Source organism: Diceros bicornis, chromosome 34, assembly GCF_020826845.1.
Source record: "Diceros bicornis minor isolate mBicDic1 chromosome 34, mDicBic1.mat.cur, whole genome shotgun sequence".
NCBI classification, from domain to species: domain Eukaryota; kingdom Metazoa; phylum Chordata; class Mammalia; order Perissodactyla; family Rhinocerotidae; genus Diceros; species Diceros bicornis.
This window is the reverse complement of record NC_080773.1, coordinates 21,857,363-21,878,743: the sequence shown is the minus strand read 5'-3', so window position 1 is coordinate 21,878,743 and position 21,381 is coordinate 21,857,363. Positions and strand designations below refer to the sequence as shown.

At 49.1% G+C, this 21,381-nt stretch overlaps 1 protein-coding gene, 1 long non-coding RNA gene and 1 other non-coding gene across 3 annotated transcripts; all 3 read left to right on the top strand.

The window, feature by feature from the left end:
* The first annotated feature begins 2,169 nt into the window (after positions 1 to 2,169).
* LOC131397877 (uncharacterized) lies at positions 2,170 to 6,003 on the top strand. The gene is made up of 3 exons (XR_009216797.1): positions 2,170 to 2,839; positions 4,716 to 4,792; positions 5,113 to 6,003. It is a non-coding gene; the product is annotated as an uncharacterized LOC131397877 (long non-coding RNA).
* Positions 6,004 to 11,304: 5,301 nt separating this feature from the next.
* LOC131397022 (MHC class I-like protein MILL1) lies at positions 11,305 to 21,057 on the top strand. The gene is made up of 6 exons (XM_058529637.1): positions 11,305 to 11,556; positions 16,660 to 16,923; positions 17,156 to 17,437; positions 18,574 to 18,852; positions 18,970 to 19,106; positions 20,068 to 21,057. The coding sequence occupies exons 1-5, from the start codon at positions 11,463 to 11,465 to the stop codon at positions 19,071 to 19,073; spliced, it is 1,023 nt and encodes a 340-aa protein (XP_058385620.1). The 5' UTR covers positions 11,305 to 11,462; the 3' UTR covers positions 19,074 to 19,106; positions 20,068 to 21,057.
* On the top strand, positions 16,347 to 16,453 carry LOC131398021 (U6 spliceosomal RNA). Its single transcript, XR_009216816.1, has one exon. It is a non-coding gene; the product is annotated as a U6 spliceosomal RNA (small nuclear RNA).
* Positions 21,058 to 21,381: the final 324 nt, after the last annotated feature.

Here is a 21,381-nt window from a genome sequence, read left to right as displayed (position 1 = left end):
CAGGGGCCTGCAATCAGGACCTACAAGCCCTTTCCAGAGGGCCTGGGCCTGGGATTGATGGAGGCTCCCTGGCTGGGATCTGGGGATTGTGGGTCCCGTCTAGACTGTGTCTGTGACCTGCAGAGGGGCCTGTGCCAGAGTCTTCCTTCATCCAGGGAACTCGGCACACAGAATCCAACCAGTGGGGCACCCAGTACACTCTTTTTACCAACGGACCCTGAGCATCCTTTGCAGTGGCAGACAGAATCCTGAACAACCAGGAACATGGTGGTCACCAAGGCAGCCATGGTCTCCTAGAGCATGGGGCTCTAGGTCCAGTAGAGATGCCAGACTCACCCCAGACAGAGACAACCCAGAATGGGCAACGCAGGATGGGGATGCAGAGGCAGCTTGTCTGGGGTCTGTTTATATGGGCCTTCAGGGCCCTCTGCTGCCTACTGTGCAGATGCCCCCAGGAATTGTGACGGATCACAGAATGACACTCAGCACCACTGTATATGAACTAATGCTTGTCTTTCACCCAGGCAACAGCAACAGGACTCCCCCAAGGAGAAGGGCTCAGGTTCAGTCCTGTGTGAAGCAAGTATCGATACTGAGCAATGGGCTCACTCTGCTCTCTGTGATCTGAGCCAATTAATCACAACGAGTTAGAGATCGACAAACAAAATTTACTTAGATTAGCCAGCAAATCGGAAGACAGGTGACCCATCTTCAAAGATTACAGAATCTTGAGGGAGTTATATAGGGAAGATGGGCAGTAAGGAGGGGGTCCAGGGATGTTGGGCTCCAGGCATGACGGGCTCCAGGCATCAAATTGTTCCGTTCTTCTGTCAGCTGTGATGGATACCTTGTAGGTGTGTTCCCTGCCTGTGGTCAGTCTGTTCCTGGATAGAAACTCACAGAACAAAGTTTTAATTGATCAAGCTATTGGGGAGTACATACATAAGCAGGCCATAAATCAGGAGAGCATGTGATTTTTTCTGGAGTATGTGCAGAGCAGTGAGTAGTCACAGAGACGATGGGCTGGGGCCATTTGGGGTAATAAGACGGCCTCACTTATGCTCACTTACAGTTTGAAGTGGGAATGTTGACTTGGCTATCATTTTTTGTTTAGGACCTGAGACCAGGGTGAGGTTCCTGCATGTGGGCTGGGGTGGAGGATTTGAACCTCCTTTTGCTGCCAAGGGAGGGAGTGTGCAATCTGTCCAGATGTGCAGTGGAAGTGAGTGAGGTGGGGCTTAAAAGCTGTCAGAGTCAAACATGAAAAATCAGATCTTCCTCTTATACAGAGAGGTGAATGGTGTTACCTGTAAATGGCCTATTTGGGTTTTGAGAAAGTATAAAGATTTGAACTGTGGGAGATCAAGATTTGGCCACCCTGAAATATATCTCTTTACCTTGATTGTTTTCTCTGAGGGACATTTGACCTCCCCCACTAACTGCCTATAGAATTTGACATGGTGGCTCCTTCCTGGAACAGATCTTCTATCATGATGGCTATAAAGATAATGTAGGATAGAGGTTACAATAGCAAAGGCACCAAGCCTCTTTTATCAAAAACTCTGTCTCTCCCTGACCACATTATCTATAGATGACCCCGAAAAGAATTGTCCTCCTGCCCTCTGAAGTCCCAGGCCACTACCCACCCCCAACACGTTCCTCGCCTTTAGCTGCAATACTTAAGCAAGCAGCTTAGACAGGGGGACGAGTTGCTCATTTCTGAGTTTCTCCCATGTATACATGTTATTAAACTTGGTATTATTTTCTCCTGCTAACTTGTCTTGTTAATTATTTGGCCAACCATAAGAACCTTAAGGAAAAGGGCAGAGGGAGATTCTTCCTCTTGCCCCGACAGAACCCAGGGCTGTTGGACCCCAAATCGTCATCACTGTCGGGTCAGAGGCTCTCAGTGTCCATGGAGCCCTGGCCTGGCCTTCAATGCCCTCCCACTAGCACAGCCTCCGAGACCCCCTGCCCTGATCTCCCTCCACCTTTCCACTCGGGTCCTGACTCAGCCCCTGGAAAGACCAGGCTCCAGGCCCAGGATGGTGGGCTGGGCCCCTCCTTCCTCAGAGATGCCAACCCCAACCCTGCCCCCGGGGGAAATGTGCTTTTCTCTGGAACTGGCTGGTGTCCAGGCCAACCTCATCCTCCTTTTGACAGGGATGCTGGACTGGGCGCTGAGCCCACCTTCAGCCTCCTGGAAGCACCTGGGACAGAGGATGTGAGAGCTGAACCCATTTTTTGGAGGACGTGACAGGCCAGCTAAGTCAGCGGCTCTTAGGAGAGGAGAAGGCAAGCCTGTGCCTGGAGCCTTTCCAGTCCCCTGCTTATTAACCATTTGTATGTGACTCACTAGGAAAAATAGATATGACATCACCATGGGGCTTACACACGGTCCAAAACAAAGTTTAATTACCCAGGAATGGTGGAGGTTCTATGCTGTGCACACTGTTCTGTTTTCAATCAATTCTCTTTGAATTTTAAAGTATCCATTATACAAACTTGTTGGTTTTACAACCTGAAAGAGCACTGATCCAGAGTTTGGAGAACATTCCTCTACCCTGCAGCTGAGGAGAGGGGAGGCCTGAGGAGCAGGGGAGGGATGGTTCTGGGAGGGAGCGTGCATCCTCCACCCCCTTGGGAGAGAGCAGACAGTCAGGACCCTGGTGATCCCACGATTATTTCTGCATGAGAAGCCTCCTCCCTGGTGTCCTGCCTCCCGTCTCAACCCTCCTGTGCAGCTCACAGCAGACAGATGCTGGGATCTTCCAGAGGCTCACATCTCCCCAATTCCATCCCCTGCTTAGGAGCCGTCCATGGCTCACAGGGCACTCAGGTGAGTCCAGAATCCTCCCCGAGGCCCCCAGCATGACTGGCCCTGCCCTGCCCTCTGCCCTCTGCCCTCTGCCCTCCCAGGACTGAGCTCTACTGAAATACTCCCAGTTCTTGCTCATTCTTAAAATCACAGCTCAGATGCCCCTCCTCCAGGAAGCCATCCCTGATGCCCTTGGCCCTCCTTCCCAGCCCTACTCACTCTGAGTCATGACTGTCTGGGATGGTCAGTGTCCCTCACTGGACATGAGAACAAGAAGGACAGAGCCTTGGACTAAGTCAGCACTGTGTCCCGAGCATCGACTAGCACAGGATTGGTGACAGAGCGGGTGCTCAGGGAATGTTGAATGAGTGAATGAATAAAATAATCAATGGGTGACTGCATGGCGGATGAATGAATGAAAGCACTGTGCTCAGGGTGTATCTAGTCAACATGACTGTCCTGAAAGAGTGACTTTCTGAGAACTGGTGCCTGAAGTTCAGACCTCTCCCTCTCCAGCAGCCCCCCATCCTCCCTGTCATGCTGTTGCTCAGCTGGGCCTTGTGGGGTGCCATGCCCTGGGGAAGGCCTAAGAACGTCCCTCCAGCCACCTCTACCCTGTCCCCCACCCCACACACATGGGGCCCAACCCTGTGTCGGGGGCTGGAAACCAGGCTGCAACAGCATCCGGGCCAGGAGTGAGCAGGTTGGGCTGGGGCTCAGAGCCTGCTCTGTTCCTGAGTTTACTAATCCCTTGGCTGCATCTAGTAGGAAACATAGATGTTACATCATTGTGCACTTACACACAGCCTCAAAAGAAAGTGCAAAGACAAACAGGCAGTAAGTGCTCTGTCAGCCTCCCTCAGGGGAGTGGCTCCTTCTCCTTCTGACCCCAAGTGGCTTCTCTCAGAGGAGAAACTGCCCCCTCTCCCTCAGAGCGAGCGTATTCAAGCCCAAGGAGGATTAATTCCTGTGAAGGAGACAAGTGAAAACCTTTCATGGTCCTGTCGTCTTAACTCTGATGGGGTCATGTTCTGCTTGAGGGTCTCAAGACGGTTGTGGACATTTTCGCTCAGAACATCAATGAAACGAATAAGTGTGATAAGGACATGGGTCACATCAGTCACCTCTAAGATCATCAATTGTTTACCCAGCACCAGGCACAGCTGCTGCATTCTCTCATTCATAATCTCCTCTCCTCTCCTCTCCCCTCCTCTCCTCTCCCCTCCCCTCCTCTCCTCCCCTCTCCTCTCATCCCTTCTCCTCCTCCTTGAACCAAATGAAAACAGTGGCTTTTGCAGAGCAGCCTCAGCACTGACTCTCAGAGCCTGCAACAGTGCCTGGGATATGCAAGTCATGTGTCCTTGAGTAAGTGACAACTATAAAGAAGAACAGAAATAGACACGTGTCCTTGTGACATTGGAGTTCCTGTCTTGGTTCCATGAGTGACCCCAGAAACCTGGCAAATCTCCCATTTTGCCTACTTATTCTAATTAGAGTTTCCAAATCCGTAAATAAAAGGTCACTGCCCATCACAGTCGCTGTCACCTGAATGACATGAGCCTTGGTTAGGTGAGTGGGTACTAGGCTCTGGTGTGAGGTCAGGGTGTTGAGGAGTCCCCTAAGGAGGGCTCGAAATGTAGAAAAGAGCATGGGGTAAGTAGAAGACTTGTAGGGTCACATGGATCAGATATTATTGGCTGTTTCAATTTGAGACAGTGGGGACGGCTCCAAGGTGTATCCTATGCCTTCCTTTTTGCTAAAGTGGCCTTGTTACTGGAGGATGAGAGGGATGCATGTGAGGGAAGGAAGGGGGATGGAGCATCTGTCCTCTCCTGGCTCTTAAAGGATCTGACATGAGGTTCCAAGGTGACAGATACTCTGTGTGATGCCTCCCCAGCTCCAGGACCAAGTAACTCCCCAGAGACCAGGGAAGACGACTGGAGATCCTCTGACATCCCCCGCTCCTCTCTAGAGGTAAGAAGACCTCGGAATCGGCTGCTTTCCCATCGACTGAACCAAAGCCAAATCCAGAGACATGATCCCCAATGTGGCCTCCAGAGAAAGGAGGACGGAACCCCATCTCCAGTCAAGCTGCAGCCCCACCCCCAAGGAAACCTCGCCTCCATCCCATCCCTTTCCTCTCCCGCCCTCCTCTCCTTCCATAGCAATGTCCCAACCACATCCCTAGATCAGTTCCATTTACATTGTTAAGATGATTACTTCCCAAAGCAATCTGCAGATTCAATGCAATCACTAGAAAAAACTCAATGGCCTTTTTTTTCTTCTTCTTCCAGAAATGTAAAACTTCAGTCTCAAGTTCATATGGAATTGCAAGGGACTCTGAATAGTGAAAAGAACCTTGAAAAAGAAGGACAAAGTTGGAAGTCTCACCCTTCCTGATTTTATTTATTTTTTTATTTTATTGTTTTTGTGTGTAGGGAGATCAGCCCTGAGCTAACATCTGATGCCAATCCTCCTCTTTTTTGCTGAGGAAGATTGGCCCTGGGCTAACATCCGTGCCCATCTTCCTCTACTTTATATGGGACGCCGCCATGGCGTGGCTTGACAAGCGGTGCATCAGTGCGCACCTGGGATCTAAATCCCGGGCCGCCAGCATCGGAGCACATGCACTTACCCGCTACACCACCCAGCTGGCCCGTCACACTTCCTGATTTTAAACTTACTACAAAGCTACAGTAATCAAAACAGTGTGGTACTGGCATAAGGATGGACATACAGATCAATGTGATGGAATTGAGGTTCCAGAAATAAGTCCACAGATTTATAGCCCATTGATTTTTTGATGAGGATGCCAAGAGCATTCAATGTGGAAAGAAGTTTTCTGCGTGTGGCACTGGGTCGAATGGACATCCACAGGCAGAAGAACGAAGCTGGATCTCTGCCTCACACCATATACAAAAACTAACTCAAGTGGATGAAAGGCCTAAATGTAGGAGGTAAAGCTATAAAAGTCTTAGAAGAAAACATAGGAGTAATTCTTCATGACCTTGGATTTGAAAATGTTTTCTTAGATATGACACCAAAAGCACAGAGAAAAAAGAAGAAATAAAGGATAAATTGGAATTAATCAAAATTTAAAAGTTTTGTGTATCAAAGAATACTATCAAGATAGTGAAAATACAACCCACTATTGGGAATGGGAGAAAATATTTGCAAATCGTATATCTAACAATGATCTAGAATATAGCTTTCAGAATATATAAAGAATTCTTACAACTGAATAAGAAAAAGACAAACGATGCAATTTAAAGCAAAGGATTTGAATAGATATTTCTCCAGAGTAGATATCCAAATGTCCAACAAGTGCATGAAAAGATGCTCAAAGTCATTTTTTAAGGGAAATTCAAATCAAAACTACTAAGAATGACCACTTCACATCCACTAGAATGGTGATAATTTTTTAAAATGGAAAAAATTACTGTTATCGAGGGTGTGGGGGAAACTGCAACCCTCACACATTGCTAATGAGAATGTAAAATGGTGCAACCACCGTGGAAAACTGTTCGTCTCTTCCTCAATAAGTGCAACATAAGATTACCATGTGCACAAGCAATTCTACTCCTGGTATAGTCTCAAAAGAATTGAAAGAGTTGTTCAATAACTTGTATATAAACATTCATTGCAGCATTATTCACAAGAGTCAAAAGGTGGAGACATCACAAAAGTCCATCCATTGATTCATGGCTGAACTAAATGTGGTATATCCATATAATGAAACACTATTTCTTATGAGAAATGAAGTACAGATACATTACAACATGGATGAAGGTTGAGAACATTGTGACATGCGAAAGAAGCCAGACACAAAGAACAGCATACTGTATCATTCTATTCATATGAAAGACCCAAATCGGTAAATGCATTGAGACAAAGCAGATTAGTGGTTTCTAGGGGCTGGGAGGAGGATGGAATGGGCAGGGATTGCTTAATGAGTATGGGGTTGTCTTTAGGGGTGATGAAAATATGCTGGTGATAGTTATACAACATCTTGAATGTACTAAACGCCACTGAACCTTACAATTTACAATGGCTAAAATGATAAATTTTATGTTATGTGTATTTAACCACAAACATATAAAAGAAAAGTAAAAACATCTGAATGGGGGGCGGTGGTGTCCAGAGAGCAAAAGGAACTATCCACACCACTGGCACTGACCCACTCGGTCTGTTTCTTTACTTCTGTTGCCGGAATGACACTTTCCCTGAGCATCTTCACTTTCTAGTGGGATTCTGACTCCCATCTGCTTGTGCAGAGTGGAGGCTGGTCTGGTTCAAGTAAATCTGAAACCCTTGATCTATTCAGTCCTGAAACAACTCGTTCCCTTCTCATCGGTGATCAAAAACCACACTGAACTTGATTCTCAAGTGTCTTTCTTGACACTTGTGCTCAGCAGAAGACGTCTAAGGTGCTGTCAGAATGTAAAGGGGGAACTGACCTCAGCCTCGGGGGTCAGAGACGTTCCAGAGAGGGTGATATTTAAACTGAAAGCTGGAGAGTGAATAGAATGCACGTGAAGAGAGTGGGGAGAGAGTCAGACAAGAACCATCATGCATGAACCCTGGAACATGTGGATGTGGGGGGACCACAGACCCTGAAGTTGAGGTGCAGAAAGTGAGGGGAGTGTGGGGCCTGCAGCTGGGGGACATGGGGGTTGAGCCATGGGAGACATCTTGGGTTGTAATAAGGAGTTGCAATAAGTTGAGGGTGATGGGGAGCCATGAAGGGTATACAGGACACTTGGCAGCCATCCCACCCACTCAGGGCCTGCCTGTCTGTAGAGGCTGGGCAGCGTCAGACGGCCTTTCCCAGAAGGCCTTGCAGCTGGGGTTCCGGAGGCCTTTGAAGCTCTGAGCAGCACAGCCATGGAGTCACCAGGTGTTTCCCCAGCAGCAACCACATGTCGAGGCAATAGCTTTGAGGTGCCAAGAGGTTGCTTGGGTTGCAGCAGTGATGTTCAGATCCCTGAGTCACACAGCAGTGCTGTCTGGGCATCATTCCTGGAGGCCAAGTCTAGAGCCTGCTCCTCCAGCGCCTCCTCTGACAAGTTGGCTCTTAACTTATTGCCAAATTGACCTCACTCCCGTGGGACTCCAATGCACATTCAGAGGAGCTCCAAGAAGGAACCCACAGGTGGGCCTCATACCCACAATCTGTCCCCTCCGTGGAGGGTTCTATTCTGTTCAGAGGCGTGCATTTGAAATGAAATCAAAGCTGAGCAGTCAATGGCACAAGCTTTTATTCAATGGCCAAGGGATGGAGAAGTGGCTACTAGGTTCACAAATCAACTTCTCAGCTCATGGGGTGCGTAAGCAGCTGTTATAAGGGGTCCAGGTAATGAAGGGGAGGAAAAGTCATAGCTTTCAGAGAAATGGGTAAACTTTTCTGGGGATCAAGGGTGCCACCTCTTTTATTTCCGTGTTTGGTCATATTCTGCCATTGCCATGGCAATTGTAAACTGTCATGGCGCTGGTGGGTGTGTGATGTAGTATGGTAATGCATTACAATGAGCATATAATGACCTGCAGGGTCTATGTCAGGTGAAGTCAGACGGCCATGTTGCCTTCAACTGGTGTTAACTGGTTTAGACTATATGTCTCAGTCATCTCCTCCTTTCTCTCATTGTGCTTTCCTGTCAACTAACGAGAACATGTCAGGTGTGGTCTGAGCAGGGCTGCGGTTACTGGCTTATGGGGTTGGTGGACTGGGTAACAAACTCACTGTTTTACTTGGGGGATCCAATCAGAGCTGGGATCCGGCCAGACCATCCATCCTTTGGTCACCGGAAGTCCATTTACAGGGAGCAGGGGTCAGTTCCTGAAACTCTGATAATGTGATTGGAGAAGAAGGGTGACATGTCTTCCTCCTCAGCCAGCAGAGGAGGACCTTCTGGCTCTGGGGAGCCCCAGCCCCTCCTCCTGCATACCTGACATTCTCTCTGTACACCTGAAAGTCCACTGCATTCCTGCCTGTCTCCTGGGAGGGGCTCCCTGAGGCCAGAAGGAAGCAACACCCAGATGCTGACAGGAGGGATATTCAGCCAATTTATTCCTGGGGAAAAGGGGAATCCAGTGGGGAATCTGGTAAGAGCAGGAAATGCCAGCTCCGGGGTTTCACATCCAGGAGCCCAGCTCTGCCAGCCCCGACCAGGAGCCATGGGAACATCGACCCAGCTCTTGTCCAGGGAAGTCTGAGAGCAGAGCCTGCCTGTCCTTCCTGGAGGGGCTGGGCAGGGGGTTGGAGGCCCCTGGACTGGGATTCAGGAGTCCTGGGCTCTGCTCCAGCCTGTGTCACTGACCCACAGGAGAACGTTGGGTCAGTGTCCTGCTTGGATCCAGGGAACAAGATGAGAGAATAAAACAAATGGCTGTTGGGGATCTTACACTTACTGCCAAGAGAGCCAGAACCTTCTTTAGCCATCAGGAGAAGCAGAGTCCCAACACCGAATGATGGCTTCAACCAGAACAGGCTGGGTCCTGACTCCCACCCCGGGCTCTCATGTAGAAGACAGAGCTGTCCCCAGACAGTGAGGTCCCCCTGTGGACACAACAGGGTGGGGGTCTCTGAGGGAGCTGGTGGGGGGATTAGACGGGACTGTGTGCAAAGGCTTTCACGACAGCTTGAGAAGGGGCAGAAGCAGGATGCAAACCCAAAAGGATCTGTCTGACCCCAAGGCCTCAGTGCTGTTGAGCAGTGGCTCTCAGTGTCCACTCATCTCAGGACCAGCCACTACCCTCCAGCACAGCCTCTGAGCCCCTGCCCTGTCCTGTCTCCCTCCACATTCCTGCCTCACAGCCTGACTCATCCACCCTGAGACACCAGGCTCCAGGCTCCAGCTGGGCTCCTCCTACCCCAGAGACACCAACCCCAACCCTGCCCTGGGCAGTGTGCTCCTCTCTCTCACCCTGGCGCCAGGCTCCACCTCACCCTCTTCAGGGCAGAGACAACCAGGCTGGGTGCCGAGCCCGCCTGCAGCCTCCCCAGGAAACACCTGGAACCCAGGAAATGGCAGCTGGACCCCTTCCTGGATGACGTGACGGGTAGTTTAAGGCAGCGGCTTTTGGGAAAGGAGGAGGTGAGCCCGTGGCTGGAGCCGTCTCCATCCCTCTGCTTGCTAACTGTTTGGCCTCCAGTCCCCAGGAAGAACTGATGTCACAGCATTCTGTGTGGCACACAAGTCCAAAAGAAAGTTTCCTGAAACAATAATCGATAAGCTTCTCTCTAGTGCACGCTCTTCTATTTTCTAATCTGTTTTTGTTTCAAATTATGAAAACCTAACAGCTATGAACTATTCAAATTTTTTTTACAACCTAATAGAGGTCTGGAAACCACTGCTCTACCTGCAGCTGTAGGGACAGGAGGCTAAAAGAGCAGAGAGAGATGGGGCTGGGCGGGGCTTGTGCTGCCCCCACTCCCCATGGAGAGAACTCAGACATTCAGGACTCTGGCAATTGCACAATTATTTCTGCTACAGCAGCCTCCTGCCTGGTCCCCTGTCTCCTGTCCCCACCCTCCCGTCAACCCTCCTCCCAGCAGACAGACACGGGGACGTTCCACAAATCCGACCACTTCCATCTCCTGCTTATGACCCATCCGTGGCTCCCGGTGCACTGAAGATAAAATCCACAGTCCTCACGGAGGCCCGCAAGGTGACCACCCCTGCCGCCCCTCTCCCTGCCCGCCCTCTGCCCTCCCAGTGCTCACCCTCTCTGAAATAGTCACAGTTCTCGCCCATTCTTAAAATCTGACCTCACAAGTCCCCTCCTCCAGCTAGACACCCCTGACCCCTGTGCATCCCATCCAGCCCTGCTCACTCTAGGTCATCAGTGTCTGTGGTGGCCTGTGCTCTCCACTGTACGGTAAGACTCAAAAGGACAGGTTCTGGGCCTAAGTCACCATGTGACCCCAGCATCATCTAGCTCAGGGCTAGGCACAGAGCAGGTGCTCAGGGAATACTGAATGAATAAATGGATGGATGGATGGAAGGATGGATGGATGGATGGATGGATGGATGGATGGATGGATGGATGGATGGATGGAAGGAACATACTTGGGGTCCTGGGCAGAGCTGATGGAGAGTTTGGGTCCTTGGGAGGCTCTGGGGCCTGCCAGACCCGCAGAGTAAGGTGGGCTGGGCCTTAGGCTTCAATATGCAAAGTGAAAGTAGACGCTGGAAATGACAGGCATGCAACTTGTGCATCCAGACTGTGACAGACCAGGCCCCGAGGGGCTCTAGGGTGGGTTTGGAAGCGTTTGACTGTTTTTATGTTAATTAGACACAACCAGCAACCACCCTGAAGCTAACCAAGCCTCCCTACACCAGCTCCATCCATGATCTTGCCTTAATTTTCATAGCAAGATCTCTTCAGGAGGACATTAAGCCTCATTAGGGTAATCTGCAGTGTATGGGGAAGCACTTTTTCCAACTGAGCCTGCTCAAGCCAATACCCGCCTCTCTTTTTTGAATATTCGTTCCCCAACCAACATAAAAGCTCCTGCTTCCTTTGGAAAATATTCCTCACTGCCCTCTACTTGCTGCAAATACACTTTACTTTGTGAGACAACTTCTACTGGTGTAGAGTGGAGTGAGCCCACTTGGTTTGGCATCAAGACCTCTGAACAGAGATGGGGATAGGGTCCCCTGGGGACCCCAGAGCCCTGAGCCACCTGCTGCTCCTGTTGCTGCTACTGCAGGAGGAGTCCCTGGAGTCCGGCACTGGTGAGCATCTGAGCGGCTATGGGCGAAGGGGTAGGGGGGAGTCTGGGTGCGGATGGGGGACTGTGCGTTGTGTGGGGCTGGCGGGAGGAGAGGGGGTGTTAGGACTTGCAGAGGGCGCGCTTGCAGGGGGCTCTACCCAAGTGGGCAGGAGCGTTTGAGGGGCATGGCAGCAGGGAGAGGGGGATGTGGGTGTCCTCAGGGTGGTGGTGTGGGCTCAGTGTTTCCTGGGACGGAGGGTCCGCAGAGGGCACGTGAGTGTCTGGGGGCCTGGGAGGCGCGGGCAGGGAGGACGGTGAGGGTTCCCTGGAGACACGTGGAGAGGGGGGCGGTGAGTGTCCGGATCTCTCCGTGGGGGGCTATGTCTGGATGGGGTGTCCGCAGGCAGCCAGAGGAGTACCTGGGGGCCGTGGTGGGGGACGGTGAGGGTCTCTGGGGATGGCAGGAAGGCAGGTGAGGATCTGCAGGGGGCAGTGTGGGGGCGGAAAGTGTGGGAGGGGGGCTGCGAGCAAAATAGAAGTGAGTGAGGGAAGTAGCCAGGAGCATGTGGGCGGCCACGGAAGGGAATGGCGATTGTGTGTGTGTGTGTGTGTGTGTGTGTGTGTGTGTGTGTGTGGTTCTTTTGAAGGGGGAAGGAGATCAGCAGGGAAGCTGGTATTTGGGAGCCATGGTGGAGGATGGTGAGTATCTGGAGTCCTTGAAAGGGGGCTGGTGTCTGAGGGGCTACAGTATGGGGATGGTAACGGTCTGGGGAGGCAGGCTAGCAGGGAGGCAGGTGAGGGTCTTGGGGGTCATCAGGTTTGTGCCGGCTTTATGAAACATATCTGGGGTGCTCTTGTTACCTAACCAAGTGGGCTCACCTCCTGGTGAGTTAAATAAGACTCGACACCAGTGGAAGTTGTCTCACAAAGTACAGTGTATTTGCAGCAAATAGGAGGCCATGAGGAATCATTTCCAAAGTCATGGTATCCCTGAACAAAGGGGTAAAAGCAGGAACTTTTTAAAACTAAAAGCAGGAACTTTTATTTCAGTTGGGAAATGAACATTCAAAAGGGAGAGGTGGGTATTTGCTTGTGCAGGCTCAATTGGAAAACGTACTTCCTCATAATGAGGCATAAGCTCTTCCTGGAGAGATCTTTGCATTAAAAATAAGGCAAAGATCATGTGTGTAGCTCTGTGGTGAGGATTCCTCCGTTTCAGGATGGTTGGTGGTTACACGTCCACCAGCGTTTAAGTGCGTCAGCTCCACTTCAGCGGCCCGGTGTTCGCAGGTTCAGACCCAGGGGCCTGGACTGACCCACAGCCTGTCAAGCCGTCCTGTGGAGGCGTCCCATGTGAAGTAGAGGAAGGTGGGCACGGATGTTAGCCCAAGGCCAGTCTTCCTCACAAAAAAAAAAAAAGGAAAAGAAACAACTTGGAAAAACAGTTAATTGCTCCCAAACCCACCTTTGAGTTTCTAGAGGTGCCTAGTCGGTGACACTCTCTCATGTTCCATCTTCCGCTACGGTTTGTATAAGACTATTCTTTTAATCTTAAACATTTGTTAGAATTAACCGGTGACGCCATCTGGACCTAGAGATTTCTTGCTGGGAAATGTTTAATCATGGCCTTAATTTCTTAATATTTAAGAGATTATTGACTTTTTCTTATATCAGCTGTGGTAAGACGAATTTTTTTTTTGAGAAATTTGTCCATTGTTATTGTGTGTAATTTTCTATTTCACTGATTTCTCCTTTTATCTATATTATGTCTTTTGACTTTTATGTGTTTTATGTTCTTTTTCTGATGTCTTGAGCTTGAAGCTGAGAAGTTCACTATGTAGTCTCTTTTTCTCTAATATCTGCATTTAAGGCTGTTACTTGCTCTCCAGTCACTACTTCAGCTGCACTCCTAAGGTGCGATACGCATTGTTTTCATCCTCATTCAGTTCAAAATATTTTGTAATTTCCCTTGTGATTTCTTCTTTAACCCATGGATTATATCAAGTGTGCTGTTTAATTTCCCAGCAATTGGGGGTTTTCTGGATATCTTTTTTTAAAATTGATTTCTAGCTTATTACCCCAGTGGTCAGATAGCATATTCTGAATGGTTTCAATCCTCTGACACTTGTTGAATCTTTCTTCATGTTTCAGGGTGTGGCTGATTTTGACAAACATTCCTTGTGCACATAGAAATGCCATCTGTGCCGTGTGGGTTAACCGTGTCAAGTTAATTCTGTGGTTCAGACTGTGTACCGCAGGGATTTTATGTCTGCTTGTATTCTGGTTATTGTGGGAGAGGTGTTAACGTCTCTCGAAGTGTTTTGGATCTGTCTTTTTAGTTTCACTAATTTTGCTTTATGCACTCTAAAGCTGTGTAATTGGAAACATACAGATTTATGACGGTGAAATCTCCCATTGCAGGGGCCTCTCCTTACTCCAATAACGCTTTTTGTCTTAAAACCTGATCTGATGTTAGTAGAGCAATGCCAGCCTTCTTCTGGTTACAGCTGACATTTATGTCATTTGTCTATCTTTTCCATTTCAGTCTTCTGATGTCTTTGTGTGACTCTTATAAGCAAGATAATTTGATTTTGTGATTTTTTTGTGTGTGTGAGGAAGATCGGCCCTAAGCTAACATCTGCCAGTCCTCCTCTTTTTGCTGAGGAAGACTGGCCCTGGGCTAACATCCATGCCCATCTTCCTCTACTTTATATGGGACGCCGCCACAGCATGGCTTGCCAAGCCGTGCGTCGGTGCATGCCCGGGATCCAAACTGGCGAACCCGCAGCGGAGTGCGCGCACTTAACCACTTGCGCCACCAGGCCAGCCCCCTGTGATTTTCTCTTTTAACCTTTTAGTCTGATAACCTTATTCTTTGACATGGGGTTTTTGGTACACTCACATTAATGTAATTACTGTTATGTTTGGGTTTATATCTACCATCCTGCTCTATATCTTCTCTTCAGCCAATCTACTTGTTCCTTTTTTTCTCCTTTTCTTTCCTTCTTTTGGATATCTAGCTTTCTCAATACTCCATTCCTTTCTTCTACTAATTTGTTAATTGTACATCTCTAACTCTTCTCACAGTGGTCGTTTTAAAGATTATAATATGTATTAGTATTTTAGTCAAGTACTAATTACAACTTTTAACAATTCCCAGATATTGCTAGACCTTTAAACTCCATTTCCCAACCCCTAAACTCTCACATTATTGTTTTCATAAATTTTAGTTGTACATATACTTTAAATTCCACAGAACATGAAAATGATGGTTCTGTTCCTTCAATATTCCTCGGATCTACTCACACAGTTGGTCTTTGGGGTTCCTGCCTGCATTTGCTTCTTTCAGTCTGGGATAACATCTGCTCTGCCTGAAGAGCTCCCATTGGCTTTTCCTTTAGTGCAGACCTGATAGCAGCGACTGTGCACATTTTTTTTCTTAAACCATCTTTGTTCTGACTTCCTTCCACTATAGTATTTTTTCTGGCTATAGATTTGTAAGTTGGTAATGATTTTATTTCAGCACTTGGAAGATGTCGTTTCACTGTGTTCTGCTTTCCATCATTTCTGTTGAGGAGTCAGTTCTGACGGCCTTATAAAATGCTCCCTAAAAGTAATATGTCTTATTTTCTCTGGGTGTTTTTATTTGCAATGTTTCTCTCTGTCTTGACTGTTCAATATTTTGGCCATGATGTTCTCAGGTGGCTTTGTTTCTGTTTATCATGCTTAAAGCTGAGAGCTTCCTGAACCTCTTTTTGATGTCTTTCATCTGTTCTGGACAATTCTTGGCTATTATGTCCTTGAATAATGCCAGGGTTGCATTTTCTCTCTTCTCTCCTGAAACTCCAGTGATACAGAAGAGAGGGTCACACATGGCACTTATGCTTAGCTTTCCCTTTTTGGAGCATTCATATTTCTCTAAGCTTCTGTTTTGTATATTCCAGTTTCCTGTCCTCCAGCTCACTAACCCTGTTTTTCTCTGTCTAATCTGCTGCAGATCACATCCAGTGAGTTCAAAACTTCAGATATTGTGTATTTCATTCCTAGAATTCCCATTTTATTTTTATACATTTCAGTTCTCTGGTGAAATCCTCTTTCCTTTCAAATACTTTGCCCATTTTCTTAAACATATTAATATTAAAATTTTTTCTGCTAATAGCAACATCGGGATCATTTGAAAGTCGGCTCCAATTCTCTGGGATCTTCTCCATTTCTTGATTACCAGTCTTGTATCCCCTCATCTTTGGAGGTCAACAAATTCACGTTGAATCCTGGACGTTACATACAATACACCCGTCTTGGCTTCAGTTGATGTCATTTTCTGCCCAGGAAAAGTTTATTCTTTTCCTTGGTTCAGTAGAATATATAAGGGCCTTATGGCCTCAATTGAATCAGGATCGACCTGGGTCAGCACAAGGTCACAGTTCTAGGAGGATTCCGAAACTGGCGCTGTGGCCTTCAGAGGTTTCAGCTGAGAGCCTGGCGGTTCTTCTCTTCTGGGTGTAGAAGACCGTGGGAAATTTCCGTTCTGCCTGTCGGAGGCTCGGAGTTTCCTGCCCTGTGCAGCTGTGATCTCTCAGTCGTGTCTGCTTCTCTCTCTGCCCAAATATACTTCTGCTTTCTTTTCCACGTCTTAACGCCTCTCTTATCTCTTTCCACCCTAGTCTTTTTGCCTGACCCTCTCTTCCTCTCATCCTGTCCACCACAAAGCACTCTGCTTGGTTCCTTGCACTCCCCTCTGGGATGGGTCAGGACAGAGTAGCCTGATTTAAATAACTCAAGACAGAGACAGCTGTTAGAAACCTTGAATTGGTGCTCGCTTCGGCAGCACATATACTAAAATTGGAATGATACAGAGAAGATTAGCATGGCCCCTGCGCAAGGATGACATGCAAATTCGTGAAGCGTTCCATATTTTTCGGTACATGTGTGTGGTGATGGGTTGTAATTAGTATTTTGGTGGTAAACATGATGTAATCTATGCAGAAATAGAAGTACAATGATGTACACCTGAAATTTTTACAATGTTATAAACCAATGTTACTGCAATAAACAAAAAATTAAAAAAAAAAAAAAAGAAACCTTGAATTGGTCTGCGAATCACCCACGTGTCCTCCTCCCTCAGGAACCCACACTCTCCGCTACGACCTCATGGCCCTGTCCCTGGACAGGCCTGGGAAGCCCCAGTTCCTGGCCCTGGGATACTTTGATGATGAGCTCTTCCTGCGCTATGATGGCGAGAGCCAGAGGGCAGAGCCCCGGGGTCTAGGGATCAAGATGGACCTGGGAGCTGAGACCTGGGAGAGAGAGACCAAGGACCTGAAGGAGAAGGAGCGGCAGCTCAGACAGATGCTGACAGAGATCATGGGTCAGCAGGGCCAGGGCTCAGGTGAGTGTGGGCAGGGCCAGGGGCACGTGGGTCTGATTCTGGTCCCTGCACTGTTTATCCTGCAGCTGGGGGAGGGGAGGGCACAGCAAGGCTGGAATTGCACAGAGAGGTGAGGCCCCCCTGAGACTGCACCAGGTTCCTCAGATGTGGGTGGAGGAGATGACATACCCCTCTGGGATGGAGTCCTGCTCAGGCACAGTGAGGTGACAGGTCGCTGCCTGGGGTGGGCCAGGCCTTCACTCCCTCCAGGCCACGTTGGGCTGTGAGCTCCAGGGAGACCTGAGTTTTAGAGGCTCCTGGCGCTTGGGCTACAACGGGCAGGACCAGGACTTCCTCACCTTCAACTCAGAGACCCTCCCCTGGACGGTGGCCACACCCTCAGCCCAGCACATCAAGAAGCTCTGGGAGACCCAAGGCCCCAGGGCTGATCTGGTTAAGACTTTCCTGCGTGTGACTTGTCCTGCCCAACTCTGGAGATACCTGGGCTCCTCGAGGGGCCTCCTGGAGAATAGAGGTACTGACCTGGGTGGGAAGGTCCACCCACTGAGTCTATCCCTGGTTCCCACAAGGAAGAGAACTTTCTTGCTGTTCTCTGAGTGGCTGTCCTGCCCTGGCCTTAGGTTAGGTGCTGAGTTCTGACTAAATTGTCTGAGAGGCAAACCCATGTGGGTGGGTGAGGGGTCTCCTCTGGACGCATTGCTGGTCAATCAGCTGGAGAAGTGGAGAGTCCCAGGATGTGGGCCCAGATCTCAGGCCTCAGGCCCCAGGCAGGCAGGAAAAGGAAACCTTTTCTCTCCTTTTTTCTCCTCATTCTCTGGGATGTGGACTTTGAGTGGGGAGACATCTAGGTTTCAACTCCTTGGTGGAGGCCCTAAGATGAGGCCAACCTGGCTGGGAGCCAAGATAGAAAAGAAAATTCCAGCTCTGGAGCAAGGGTCACATATTCACATCCAAACCACCCAGAATCATATTACCAGGGTCATCCCACTTTTATTCTGCTTTCACTTTTAGAAAAGTCTAGTTTAAAGTTTCCTCCTCATCTACGTCTGTGACAGAAAATGAAAAGAAAGAGTAAATATTGGTATGTGTCTGTGTTTTGTGGGGTGGGTATGAAAATATCTATAATCATCCGGAAGTCTCCTTACATCCTGGAATGTAAGGCCCAGGATGAAAGAATCGGGCTGCAGGGCCAGCTGGCCATCCTTGTGGACAGTCCCTCCATCGCCCCCTGGAGCATGTGGAGCTGATTCTGTTGGGGAGGAAGGAGGTACATCACTGAGGTCTGATTCTCACTCCCTGTAGAGCAGAGCAGCCCCTCTGTCCCATCAGTGCCTGAAAATTCTTCCAGACCATGTGCTGAGCATCCTCAGGTGGATGCAATGGCCCCTGAGAGCAGGGAGTTTGTCTCCTTTCAGGCTCTCCAGGTGGGTGAGGGCCTGACACCCTTGGAGGGTCCTGGGGCTATTGGAGCAGCGTGGGGCCCTCCCACAGTCCTCTCTCCACTGGGGACGTAGGCCCCTTGGAGTGGTGGCTGGGGGCGAATGTGCATGGGTCATTTCTAAGGGCTGGCTGGTTCCTGCTCTTGGTTTCCCTGCAGTGGAAGGAGGGAGCGTCCTTGGCCTCACTGAACAGTGCTTTGTCTCCCCCCAGATCCCCCGTCAGTGACTGTGACCCGCAGTAAGAACCTGGTGGGCCAGGTCCTCCTGAGGTGCTGGGCTTTTAGCTTCTATCCTCGGGGTGCCACACTGACCTGGCTTCGGGATGGGGAGCCCATGCACCAGGGCAGCTTTAGGCCTGGGACCAATGTGCCCAGTGGGGACGGGACCTACCAGACCTGGGTGGACACTCGGATCCTCCCTGGAGAGGAGCAGAGGTTCGCCTGCCACGTGGGACACTGCGGGCTGAACACCACGGTCCCTGCAGTCTCTGGTGAGGAACCAGGGGAGCCCTCGGGGTCCAGGGAGCTGGAGGCAGTGTTGGTGCAGGAGCATCATATGAAGAAGGCCCACTGGGTATAATCGAAGCCCATTTCATGGTGACCTCCAGGGCCTGAAGGTCAGAGCGCTTCCTGTGCGGCTGCTCCTGCTGCGGCTCCTCTCGCAGTGTCCACTGTCGCTGCTGTGCTGTGTTTGGTGGTGGTCGAAGCCTAGACGAGGAAGCACACAGAGGATGTGAGAGCCCAGGTGAGAAACACATGGGAAATGGAGGAGAATGGGTCTGGTTCTTCTCTGGGTGGTGAGTGGAGACAGATCTCTCCTGCTAAAAACAAGGCAACAGGGGCTGGCCAGGTGGCGCAGTGGTTAAGTGCACGTGCTCTGCTTTGGCGGCCCGGGGTTCACAGGTTCGGATCCTGGGCATGCTCCGATGCACCGCTTGTCAGGCCATGCTGTGGCGGCGTCCCATATAAAGTGGAGGAAGATGGGCATGGATGTTAGCCCAGGGCCGGTCTTCCTCAGCAAAAAGAGGAGGATTGGCAGATGTTAGCTCAGGGCCGCTCTTCCTCACAAAAAAAAAAAAAAGAAATTTCCAAACTATTTTGGGGCCGGTCCCATGGCTTAGTGGAGAAGTTGACGCACTCTGCTGCTGGTGGCCCGGGTTCGGATCCCGGGCGTGCACCGAGGCACTGCTTCTCTGGCCATGCTGAGGCCGCGTCCCACATACAGCAACTAGAAGGATGTGCAACTATGACATACAACTATCTACTGTGGCTTTGGGAGAAAAATAAAATTAAATTAAATTAAAAAAAAATAAAAAGCCAACAGGCTCCAGAGTTCCTTATGCTAAGCCCCACGTCATCACCAATGCAAAATTTCATTCAGTGACCGTTTCAGCTCTCCCAGAAATGGATTTTAAACCCCTCAACCAGGAATCTGTTCAGCACTAGTCAGGTCATCTGCCTGATAGACCCCTGCCATCCCCCAAAGGAAGGTGACCTTGCAATAACCAAGCTGCCTTTTTGCCTAACATAACTTCCCTGTTCCTGCTCCCTTCTGCCTAAAAATCCCTTGTCTTGGAGAGCTCTTCAGAGCTCCTTTCTATCTGCTAGACTGGTTGCTGCCCAGTTCATGAGCTGTTGAATGAAGCCAGTAAGATCTTTAAAATTTACTCACTTGGATTTTGTTCTTTAACATTTCTTTCCTCCAGGAACAGGAGAAGAATAGACAAGCTGAATGTTTTTTTTGTGTGTGTGTGAGGAAGATTAGCCCTGAGCTAACACCTGTGCCAGTCCTCCTCTTTTTACTCAGGAAGATTGGCCCTGGGCTAACATCCGTGCCCATCTTCCTCTACTTTGCATGTGGGACGCCTGCCACAGCATGGCTTGATGAGCAGTATGTAGGTCCCCGTTGGGACCTGAAATTGTGAACTCCAGGCCTCCGAACTGGGGCACTCGAACTTGACCTCTACGCCTCCAGGCCGCCACTGACAAGCCGTCTTCTTGTTTGCAGGATGAGCATACCAGATGTGTATTATGAAATTTGGCTAAAAAAAAGAAAAAAACAGAAAGACTCAACCATTTATCCTGCCTTTCAAATTCACATAAGACCCGGACCTCATGATATTCACTTAGTTGAGAAAGAGAGGTGTTTTTTGTGCAGAAGTAGTCCAAATAATAAAGATAGAAAAACAAAGGCAGAATTACATTATCACTGCTTTGTGACCCTAATGAATGAATGGATCTCGGCAGTAACCATCAAGGGCCACTGCATGGCCACAGGGAGACAGCTGGATGTAGTGCGCCTCCTGGTGGAAGTACAGAGTACTACCCCTGATGTCCCTCCATCATCAATTTACTGTAAAGAGAAAGCAATTGACTGGGAACAAAGAATCATATTCAACCACATGGTGGACAGGTCCTCAGCAAAGGCACAGTCTTTCTGGAAAACTACAGGCCTCACCACTTTGTTTCTTCACCAAATAAACTGCCAGAAAACACACAAATAATAAAGATGGAGAGGGAATCAATATGAAGCCGGGTACCTGCGGGTTACTGTAAATATTCAATATGATTTACCTTTCCACCTTCTTATGAAAAGAAGTTCATCTTGTCAATTTGCTGTTTTCTTGTTTAACCTGAGGGGTGACTCAAGAGTCACAAGGATTCATGAGCTTGTTTTACAGGAGAATGAATGCCTTCAAGGAAGTTACCATAACCAGATAACCAACCCCCAGCTGCCCTTGATGTCCAGAAGTCAGATAGCCCAGGGGTTCATCGGGAGTGACCCCTTCATTTCTCTGAAACTCCTCCTGCCAAGCCCCTTAGCTCCTTAAAACCCCCTGCTGCTTTCTTCTCTTGTTAAGGCAGATTTGAGAGAACCTATCCTCCCACCTTCTTGTTTTGGCCAATTCGAATAAAGCTTTCTCCAGCTCCAAGCACTGATGTCTCCATGATTGGCTTACTGCACACCAGGCACACAAACTGGCGATTAAGAGGTTCAGTATCAATTTTGGTGAGCCAGC